Below are 12209 nucleotides of genomic sequence, written 5' to 3' on the forward strand. Positions count from 1 at the left end.
AAGAGGTGGGTCCAACCTACTTAAGGGCTGAGGTGCAAATAGGGATCGATCTGACTCACTGGCGAGGATTCTATCATTGTTCTAAAACATTATTATGGCATACGTGCACTGTATTGCATTCATATTGATACCATACCTTTTATATACTACATGCTTACCATCTCGCATGACTCATTCATGGTATATTCATTGGATTGCATGTAGGACACACCACACACATGTGTACTCATTGGGCTTTATAAGCCTAAACTTTCCTTTCTTTTTACCAGGTATGGACATGAAGAAAGACTAGAAGAATGAAGGGTTATGAATAGATCATGGGCATCTTCTTTTCTTTATGGAATTGTATTATGGGGTTTTTGGATGTGTATGTGATGTATGTGAGCTGAATACGTATGTTATGAATATGTGTAATGGAAACGTTACTTTGTGTACAGTGGATGCTTGTCTTTGTTGTGATACTACAAAGACAATATACCCCTAAATTTTATAGTCGGGCACCCAGCTCGGAATTTGATGTATAGACGTCGAGTGCCGAAATCAGAGCTCGACCCGTCACGTGTCAGGTCTGGGACTGTGTAGTAGTAGTATAAGACGCTAGATTTGGGGCACGACACATCAATAGTTAGGATGGCACTATGTGGCTGTCATCCAACAACCAAGAATTCTCTATAATCTTTCAAGAATGACCTGCACTCTCTAGAATACTCTACCAAAGAACCCTAGAACATTTTAGAGACTTTTTTTTTTGAAACGCTAGAATATTTTAGAGATCTCTACTATACTCCACACATTCCTACCTTCTCTAGAATTATCTACACACTTTTAGCCTACTCTAGAAGTCCATCCAACCATCCACTTGAATATTTGGACATATTGGGGTCCAAATTGATTTCTTGAAAGATCAGGACTAGGCAACACCTTAAACAGCCTTAAAGAGTTTTCTACACAAATCAATAGTCTAATGGACTTGTGAGGCCTATATAATCAATTTGATGGCTAGATGTACCAACTAGATATGAGATATGGACTTGAATACCGAACAATTGTTATGGAATGGGCAAGGGCCGTTAAATTTGTGGATCAATTCCCAAATTGTTGGCAGTTTTTTTTTAGTTTTGGATTGTATAATTGGATATGGTGGCTTCGGGATTTTTAAATAAAATTGTTTATGTTCAAAAAAAAAATTTATCCATTCCCTTGCATTCTTATCTATTTTTACCTTTGCAATAGAAGATTTGTCACAATTCGAGATGGATCTAGAGCTACAAATTGGTAAACAGTCAATATCATATTCAAGTGATTCCCATTTCCATATTTTTGGGAATTACACCTCCCTTTACTCCTTTTAGTTTCCCTCCAAATGCCAAAACCCTAAATACTAACCCTAGCCCCTAACCCCAAATTTCCCAGAGTTTAGTAATAGGCACCGTGACCATCAGCGTTGAGGTCTTGGGTTTTTTTTTTTTCGAAGAGTAACAATAACTTTATTAAGAAGCGGGGAGATGGTGCACCGTGCATGAATTACAAACGAAGAAGAAAAGCAAAATTACAATCTTCAAATAATTTTATACAAGACACCCATTCCACAACAAAGAGATTTTCCTTAGAGAAAACCTCCTACACCTTGGATGATTCGTCACGGAAAGACCTTCTATTCCTTTCCCCCCAAATAGCTCACAACACGGCCAACAATACCAATCTCCAAATAGCATTAAATTTCTTTCCTAACCCCACTCTGTGCCATAAGCGGAATAAATCCCCAATCAAGTTTGGCATCACCCAAGTCATTTCGAAGAGGCGTACGGACTCCATCTCGTTTCGGCGTCCTCCATACACATCACACATATATTCAAAAGCATCATGGATCTCATTTGGAGGATGTTGATGGTGAGGATCCTGCCGGGGGGGGGGGGCCGCATTGCCCATGTCCGCGAACACACCACCTTTATCCGATAATCTAAGGAACTTTAAAAGGAATTGACTGAGAAGCTCCTCAATTTGTCCTCCAGCCATATCATTCGATCTCTTTCATCCCTTGTCGGTATGCAATGGTCAAGGCAATTAAGAAGCCTCACGAACTCCGCAACTTCCTCATCCTGCAGGTTTCTTCAACAAGGTGAGGTCCAAACGACATCATTTCAAACAAAGGAGAAGCATTTATAGACCAAGATATTGTTTTAGAAAGAGAGTAGAGCAATTCTCGAGTACGCCAACTGGAGGGGTAATTCTCCAATCCACATGTCCTCCCAAAATCGGACCCTCTCCCCATTACCAATAAAGAATCCAACCCCCTCACTAAACTTGGCCTTAAGGTTAGATATCCCCCTCCACACCCATGAAGCTCAACAGAGAGACAATCCTTAACCCCCCACCCTCCTTAAGGCCCATACTTGCATCCTCCTGTAGCTCGAATCACCATAGCCATTTTCCCATAATAGCTAAATTCATCGTGCCAAAATCCCTAGTGCCCGCCCATCCCTCCTCATACAAAGTACACACTTCTTTCCACCCCAAAGACGAAATCTTTTCCTGTCGTCTGACCCCCACCGCCACAGGCAATGTTTTAAATACCTTTATCGCATAATGTATCACACCCTTGGGATACGGATAAATATCGGTTATCGCATGGGATATATCGGTTGTATCACATAATGTATCATTGTTGTTGGGAAACATGGGAACATTGGGAAATTGGTCAAATTTTTCAATGAAACTTTAGGGATTGTTGAAAAAAAACATCAATACACACAGAAATCAAAACACTACAAAAAAAAAAAAAAAAGTGCACATAATAGGGGTTCCATTTGTATGGGGTCCCAATATATGTGCTTTCCAACTAAACTGATGCAAGTATATTCAAAGTTTATTCATATAATTTATAAACGTAAGAAGACATGTATGGAAACACAAGCAATACATTCAAAAGCAAAAGAAGAATCACTAGATCAGGTTACATATATGTTTAATTTTGTGTTTGGATACAAAGATTGCAACTAATTTCTGAGAAATTGAGAAATTTTGCTTTTTCTCAATTTTCGCAACTTGACCCATCTCCCCAAAATCTCAAAATCGAAGTTCAAAATCCATAAATTTTCATGGAAAACATGAAGAATCATAGATTTGTAACCATTTAACTCTGGTTTAACGTGATTTACAACAAAAACATTGATCGAAAATTGAAAATGCTCATTAGATCGAATAGGTGGGATATATCGGCACTACCTGTGCATTTCATATCGCACAGGTGGGATACAAGATATATCATGGGATATATTGGCTGATATCGTCGATATTTAAAACACTGGCCACAGAAAGTCACGACACAACTTTTCTAATATTGCCAACACTAACTTCGGACATTCGAAAAAGGGCATAGAGTATAATGGGAGAATGGAGAGGGCTGCTTTGATGAGAGTGATCCGACTGCCTAAGGATAGATATCGGCTTCTCCACTTTAATAACTTTCTTTCAAATCTTTCCACAACAACATCCCAAATAATAAAAATCCTGATTTTCCGAAGTCCATGAACCAAACCCTGAATCCCTACCCTTAATACCCAGCTGCAACTTGTTACCCCAATAATTAACCTGCAAAATCCTTTTGTTATAACAGTCCACATCCAACCTAGTTTTTGAGAACCTAACCCTATTTAAAGCCCAGATTTATATCAATCCATAAATCCTCCAGTATATTTTCGTAATCAGCCCCAAAACTGATTCACGCAGCCCCAGCCCCAATACAACCTAGTTTGAACACCCTAACTCTATTTATAGCCCAGATCCATATCCAGCTGTAAATCCTCCGACATACTTTATAATCAGACCAAAAACTGAATCTTGCAGCCCCAACCGCCAAACCAAACTACTTTCAACCCCAAAATCTTCCCATTCATCTCAGTCCAAAAACTATCCATAATCTATCCCTTTCCAACCCAAAAACTTGTCCCAATTCCCAAGTCTTTGCCCAAACTAAACAAAGGCCATTTTTGGGTGCCAACTAAATCAGGTTTGATTAGTTCTCTAACAAGTGTGACAGGTGGTGTCAACACCCATCAGAACCTGTACCAACAGTTAGGATGCTTAATGCGAGCATGACCAAGGTATTCCATAACAGTAACGGTGGCTGTAATGGCCACCATCATTACTGTTACGATACAGGTCGTTATGGCCTTTTTTATGTTTTTGAAAGAAAAAAAACCTGTTTCGAGGTCGTTACGGACCATTATGGAGCCGTTATGTGCAGTTTTCTTCTGTAACGCCCGTTTAGGCCCCATAATGCGCAACAGTTATGGCCATTTCGGCCCCATAACGCCTAACAATTATGGCCGTTACCGTTACGTAATGGTCATTGCGTAACCATTTTTGTATACCATGAGCATGAGCCTCCACCAACATTCTAGATGGGGCGGATGTTTGGGGCATCAGACTCCCACAGGTAGGCATTACACGTGAACAGTTTGGATGCTGCACATGTCACCACTTGAAAAGTGCAGGATGACGGAGAAAGATATATTTCCCAAAAAAAAAACTTTTAGCACCAAGATCAAACTATTTTCCTGATATATGATGGAAGGCCGGCACCATTAAAAACTAAATGAGAAGTGGGTGGCAGCCAAATGGACCCTAAATGTCCATTTTTTTTATATGTCCACACTCCACAGTTAACCCCTCAAATATATATGAACCTAAGCAGAGCCTCAAACGATCTCCCAATTCTCTAGAAACTGTTCATATTCTACCTATTCTAGCCCATCTTATGAACCTTATAACAATCCAAAACCGGCCGCCCTAACTTTTAACCTAATATGTCCACAAACCATTAACTGAAACTTGTCCTTAAACCAAGCCCTAAGGGCCTCTTCAGTAACCAGCCAAGCGTCATTGATAAGCTTGCCCACCATTGCGGCACAATCCATGGTTTGTCAAATACACTTTTTTATTGGTGGTTTATCAAATACACCTGAGCACATATTTCCATAAAAATAATGACAGATATATTCAAATAATGACAGATATATTCAGAAATATGACCATGAGCACTATATGATATTCTTCTTTTTTTTCTTTTCTTTTCTTTTTTCTTTCTTTTTTTGGGTGTACTTAGCAAGGTACTACAAGGTAAGACAACTAGGGATCAAACCTTAGATCTCTCACACACACCACACTATCTACCAGCTCTATTAACAAACCGGAGACGTATTATAGGCTATTCTTTGATAAGTTGTTTTATGTCTATCCTCGATAAGGTACACTGGAATATATTTTTGTACACATGCATGTCACATGTGCTGCATATGAGACCAACCATCTTCAAACACCATGCATGTGCCACATCCAACCTTCAAGCACCCCACATGTACCATGTGTCAATGTCCCATGTGCCAATGTACCCGTGTGTACACACATACATGTCATATATGCTAGATGTGAGAGCCATAGCTTCAAGCATCATGCATGTGTCACATCCAACCTTCAAGCACCCCACAGGTATTGTGTCGATGTGTCCATGTGCATATTTGCCACATCCAACCTTCAAGCACCCCACATGCAACAAGTCTAGTACACACCCTGCATGTCACATGCATAGATCTGCCAGTGTGCACAGGTGCCACGACCCACGAGTGCTTGTATATCCATCCATATTCCATATTTGAAGGTATTGACAGCCAAAGAACCATTACAGCAGAATAGTCCATCTCTTTATTTCAGTTTCCTTGTCTAAGCATTCGAGTTGGATTAGGCATTTATCATTATGGACCAATCGGAAATATGCATAGAATACTATAGAGATTTCTTTCCAATTATTCTAGATGGAATATGAAGCCTATTTTAAGGCAAGTGGCCATACTTAGGACACAATAAATGAATGCCCAATCCTTTGCATATCAATTGAAAGAAATTAATTTCCTGAAATGTGATCCTAGTATAGGCTGCACAGCCCCTAGGAGAGTGATTCTTCTAGAATCTAGACGTGCAATGCCTCTAAATCCCGTAGGTGAAAAGTTCTGTTCGGCATAGCTCCACCTTTTTCCTCTATTCCAATCTACTTTATCCTTCCAGTAAAGAGATCACCATGTTTCTGGCATAATCTAAAAGGTTTTGATCTTCTAATTGCCAAGTAATCTTCCTGGACTAATTCTTTCGAGTTGTGCAGCATCTGATGGTCAGAAGTAATCCAACATTTAGGAAACAAAATGTCTATCAACGGTACCTTTTAAATTCAGTGTAATGTTGTATCTAAGAAAAGGAAATTTCCCTAGCCTAGACTAGATAAGTATCACATTGCATATTCATGGTGTAGGGGAACTAATCCCTATTGCTGTGATGACTTGGACAAGTTATCCAGATAAGCTTCGTACACGAGTTTTTGCAGCACAAAGTAGAGATTCTTCAAATCATATGAAGTCTGCTATCTATAATTCAAAATAAATAACAAGAAACAGCATTTCACCTGGAAGTTTTGGCACACCAAGCCTTTCACAGAACTCATCGCAAAAGTGGTTGCAGTTTTTCGACAACAGGTCATACGAGTTTCCAGGCCACTCTCTGCTAAGCTCCCTCAGAATCTGATTTACCTTGAAGATTGAAGAGTTCGTCTTGCCAAGGACGATGCTTTCACGAAAGGAATACATAGGGTTTTTGCCTGGAGGACAGCTAAAAACCCCAGTGCCAATTTCACAAAATCCAAATGACCACTCCTCATCTCCATAAACCTGACAAAATTGCATACTACCACTCAACATAATTTGAAGAACAAAAACTCATAACAGAAAAGTCAACATTGTTCATTGAGAAATGAAAGATTGAAGCATCATGGGAAACGAAAGAAGCAAATGCAACCCATCTCTCATTCACTGATCACATGATTTTTGCCAACAGAAAAAGATGACATGGAAAAAAAAAATAGTTTCCCTAATCATCTTTATTGAAGTCATCTGCACATCAATTCAAAATAATGCAGGTCGAAGATTGTGCAAGTAGAGCACTTTGCCTGAGATAACTTTAAACATCTCCTAAAGCTTGAGGGTCCCTTCTTCTTCAAATCGATAGATCAATATTCTAATACTCCTCAAGAATCATGATAAGAATTAGAAGGAAAAAAAAAAAACTAATTTAAAATTTTTTGAAAATATTTGCATAAATAAGAAAAAAAAAAAAAGCCCCAAATCTTCAATAAATCAGTAGATCCATACTCCTCAAGCATCATAACAAGAATCATTCAAAAAACTAATTTAATTTTTTTCTAAATTTTTCAGAAAATATCTATGTAAATCAAAAAAAAAAAAAATGGCAAAATCCCCAAATCTTCAACAAATCAGTAGATCCAGTCATCTAATACTCCTCAAGCATCATAACAAAAATTAGTAAAAAAAATAATAATTTAAAACTTTTTTTAAAAACATTTCAAAAAAAAATACCTGCATAAATTATTATTTTTTAAATAAAGTAAAACACCCCAAATCTAGATCGAATCAACCAAGATCTGACCAAAATAGTTTATATTATTGTTGCGATGGGATTCCAGATCGAAACAGCAAAAAACTTTTTTTTTACCTTTTTCATTTTTGTAAAATTGGACCCAGGAGCTTCGATTCTTCGATTTGATGCGAAAAACAAGTTTAGATCTTCGAATCTAATCTAGATCTAGTCAGAAATGCCTTTAAAACAATCCCTCTTTGTAAAGAAATTAAAATAAGAAGAGAAAATTGAAAAAAAAAAAAAAAAAACCATATCAGTTGAAACTTGAAACCAATACGACTACAAAATATCAATGCCGATTCAGGCAGATAAGGTACCCTTTTTCATAACGGGCCGATATGGACACATATCGCATATCGTATCCGGCCAATATGGATACGATATGGCCATATCGGCCAATACAATACCAATATTCTGATCTATGATCTGCGGTCCCTACAATATTTTGAAAAAAATTCTCATCCATATTCAAATTGGTACTAGCCTTAGTCATATTGGAGAATCCAAGCGCTTTCGTCATGAATAGATAGACTTTAGATAGCATGTTACTTGCAAATGAGTGTATTGATACGAGACACAAGGAAAAAGAGGTTTGGTTTGCAAACTAGACATCGAGAACGCCTAAGATCATGTAGATTGAGGGTTCTTTGAATATATGTTGAAAAGAATTGATTGCGGTAACAAATGGATTCTTTGGATACGTGAATGCTTCTCATTGGCTTCGTTTCACCAAAAGGCTTTTTAGTGCTTTGTGAGGCTTAAGGCAAAGAGACCCCCCTCTCCTTTTCTGTTCGTGGTGGTAGCGGAAGCTTTAAGCAAAATGTTAGAGAGAGGTCAACAAGCAGGTCTTATAGATGGCGTCAACAAAGTACAAGATGGGGGAAACTTCCTCACTTACAAATTGTGGACGATACTATCATTTTTTGTGGGGCAAATATAGTATTGGTGGACAAGTTGGGGAAAATTTTGGGGTGCATCGAAGAGGTATCAGTAATAAAAATCGATGTGCAAAAAAAAATAAAGGGAAATGTTAGGCATTGGGATCTCCAAAGAAGAGATAAATACCCTTGCAAAGGTATTCGCATGTGGGGTCGGGGATTTTCCTTCTACTTACTTGAGGCTCTCATTATGCATAGGAAAACCAACAAAACACTTGTGGAGTAAAGTGATTGAAAGATTTTAAAGAAAGCAAACCAAATGAAAAGGTCATCAATTATCATTAGCAGGTCGTATAATGCTTATTAAAGCGGCTCTTTCCAACCTACCACTCTACTTCATGTCTCTTTTTAGATGCCCGAAGTCAGTTTTAGACAGTTGAGAGATGCTGAGGCGCGACTTTCTATGGCAAGGGGGAGAGAAGAGGCATAAGTTCCACTTGCTTAGGTAGGAAGAAGTATGTAAACCACTATCAAAAAGTGGTGCAAGCGTTAGGGTGTTGGAAGACATGAACATGGCACTCCTAGGAAAATGGTTATGAAGGTTTGGATCTAAACCCAGCAAGTTGTGGAGAGAAGTTCTTGCATCCAAATATGGCCTCCAGGAAGGGGGTTGGGAGGTTAAAGCAACATCATATTATCGAGCCTCGGGCATTTGGAAAGCCATTAATTCAGTGCTCATTTGTTCAAGCCTGATGTGGCTTTCTCTCTCGATGATGGGGCTCACATACGTTTTTGGGGGATTCTTGGTGTGGAGAAAGGCCTCTGATGGTAGATTTTCCATCACTGGTAAGGTTAGCACCCAAGAGGAATATTTCAGTGTCCGATTGTTATTTTAATATAGGTGGGGGTGTATGGTGCCCCCCTTGTTGAAGAGCCTTAACAGATGAGGAGGCGCTAGACTTAGCATTACTTTTGGAAAGGCACGACGATATTCATCCTTCTTCGACTCTTGAAGACCGGAAAGGCCTCTGATGATAGATTTTCCATCACTGGTAAGGTTAGCACCCAAGAGGAATATTTCAGTGTCCGATTGTTATTTTAATATAGGTGGGGGTGTATGGTGCCCCCCTTGTTGAAGAGCCTTAACAGATGAGGAGGCGCTAGACTTAGCATTACTTTTGGAAAGGCACGACGATATTCATCCTTCTTCGACTCTTGAAGACCGCTTGGCATGGAAGATGTCACCTAATGGGAAATTTTCAGTTAAATACTTCTATAAGTTGCTTAGGGAGCCAGCAACTTCGAGTTCTTTGGGTGGATTCTTGGTGTGGAGAAAGGCCTCTGATGATAGATTTTCCATCCCCGGTAAGGTTAGCACCCAAGAGGAATATTTCAATGCCCGATTGTTATTCTCATATAGGTGTGGGTGGCGTATGGTGCCCCCCTTGTTGAAGAGCCTTAACAGATGAGGAGGCGCCAGACTTAGCATTACCTTTGGAAAGGCTCGCCTTCTTCGACTCTTGAAGACCGCTTGGCATGGAAGATGTCACCTAATGGGAAATTTTCAGTTAAATACTTCTATAAGTTGCTTAGGGAGCCAGCAACTTCGAGTTCTTTGGGTGGATTCTTGGTGTGGAGAAAGGCCTCTGATGATAGATTTTCCATCCCTGGTAAGGTTAGCACCCAAGAGGAATATTTCAATGCCCGATTGTTATTCTCATATAGGTGTGGGTGGTGTATGGTGCCCCCCTTGTTGAAGAGCCTTAACAGATGAGGAGGCGCCAGACTTAGCATTACCTTTGGAAAGGCTCGCCTTCTTCGACTCTTGAAGACCGCTTGGCATGGAAGATGTCACCTAATGGGAAATTTTCAGTTAAATACTTCTATAAGTTGCTTAGGGAGCCAGCAACTTCGAGTTCTTTAGAATTCTTCCATGCATTCTAGTTCCATGGGGCGCCCCCTAAGGTGGCATCTTTTGCTTGGTTAGTAAGCTGGAAAAGAATCTTAACAATAGATAATCTTCAGAAGAGATCAATGGTTCTTCCTAACACACACCCATTGTACATGAGCAATGCAGAATCTATAGATCACATCTTTATTCATTGCTCATTTGCACATCATATCTGGTGTGTGTTCCTCCAACTTTTGATATTCAGTGAGCTATGCCTCAATCAGTTATCAAATTATTTCCGGCGTGGCATGGAAGCCCAATTCCTCAGTCTTCGCTTATGTCGTAGCATCTCATCTTGCTAGCAGTCCTATGGAATATTTGGAGATGGAATATTTGGAGAGAGCACAACAATCGATGTTTTTGCAATAACCGTCGACCATGGGAAGAGATAGCAGGGCAATCCAAGAGGGATGTTTTAGAATGGTTTTCTGCTTTGTCTAGGGATTTTGATGTAAATGCTCATGAAATTTCGTCTATGTTTGGGCTGTGAGTCTTCACTGTAATCTGGTTGTTTCTAGGTGTATTCTTTTTTGCTTTGTTATTTGTCAAAGCAGTTTATCAATAAAAACAGCTAATATTACCCAACAAAAATTTTCCTGCATTTGTGACACGCATTACTGTAACTGGGGTAGACGAGACTGTGAGTCAGACAAATGTAAGGTAACTTTAGCAAGAAACCCACAGTGCACGTAGCATAGGCATACATCAATCCAGACCTTGTTTTTATCTCAATCTCAAGTTACATTGTGGATAGAGCATAGGGCAAAAATTAAACTAACCAGATATCCTACCCATCCAAATGGTGGCTGTAAAATGGAAGTTGAACACAGAAACTTTAACAATCAAAATGTAAAACCCTGGCAGTCTCAATCAGTGAAGTTTCTGGGACATGCCCCATCCACAGAGGGGCCCATGATTCTGATAGTCTGGATTGATGCACATGCATGCCATGCATACTGTATAATGGAATATCTCCCTCATTCTCTTTTTAGTAGTGATTCCCACATCCATCTTACACTGAACAGTGTGAAACCCCTTGGTTTTGAGTTCTCCAAAAGTTGATATTGAGAAGAAAAAGAAAAAGAACAGATTTTTCAATCCAAAACTATCACATCTGCATTTTTCCATGAATTAAAGAACTTAAACAGACCAAACCATGGAAAAGATGAAACTGTTCAAAGTTTCAAGATCAAAACCCTAGAAGACGAGATATCCAAGCCCTAGCTCACGCATGCAGCAACCGAAACCATGCCGATTGAAACAAAAAACCTAACGCTCGCCGAACACAGAATCCTAACCATTCAGCGACTAAAAATCCATCAAAAATTCCCCAAAAAAAATAAAGAAATTGGAGAAAAATCGGACCTGGACAGCGCTGTGAAAGATCCCGCCCAGTCCGATTCCGTCTTTGAAGATCTTGTTGATTTGAACTATGGTGTTGTTGGTTTTGGGAGAAGCGCTGTTCGTCACGTCGTATACATGGAGAATCACCTCGTTCATCTTCTTCTTCTCTCTCTCTCAGTCTCTCTCTCTTCTTCTTCCACTCTCTTATGTTGCAAGCGGGAAATAACGTAAGGGCATAAAAGAGGAGACATTTACGAAAATGCCATCAGGAATTTCATCATGTCACCGACACCTTCTCCGCTGGCGTCTATCGCCTGTCTTCCTCTTTTTCTCGTTTCTTTTCCCGGTTTTCCAGAAATGTTCACTGAGGTTCGCTCGTTCCACGCGCATGTGTATCCGTACACATCCACACGCGGGGAGGCGTGCGAATATGAGACACGTGTGTGAAATCTAACCTTTTCATGGGTTGGAAATCATTTTTAGATCCTCTGGATAAAATTAGATAATTTTACCCTTCAGGTGGGCCACAGTGTACTAAGTAAATTGACGGTCCG

At 39.6% G+C, this 12209-nt stretch overlaps 1 protein-coding gene across 1 annotated transcript in view; it reads right to left on the bottom strand.

Annotated features, from left to right (window-relative positions):
• LOC131249101 (deSI-like protein At4g17486) overlaps positions 1 to 11975 on the bottom strand; it is a 29562-nt gene extending 17587 nt beyond the window's left edge. Inside the window, exons 1-2 of the mRNA XM_058249666.1 lie at positions 11677 to 11975; positions 6455 to 6716 (exon numbers count right to left, since the gene is read on the bottom strand). Of these exons, the coding sequence (XP_058105649.1) occupies positions 6455 to 6716; positions 11677 to 11811 (397 nt within the window). The 5' untranslated portion in view covers positions 11812 to 11975. The remainder of the gene's footprint in view (positions 1 to 6454; positions 6717 to 11676) is intronic.
• Between the last annotated feature and the right edge of the window lie 234 nt (positions 11976 to 12209).

Source organism: Magnolia sinica, chromosome 6 (assembly GCF_029962835.1).
Source record: "Magnolia sinica isolate HGM2019 chromosome 6, MsV1, whole genome shotgun sequence".
Classification (NCBI taxonomy): Eukaryota; Viridiplantae; Streptophyta; class Magnoliopsida; order Magnoliales; family Magnoliaceae; genus Magnolia; species Magnolia sinica.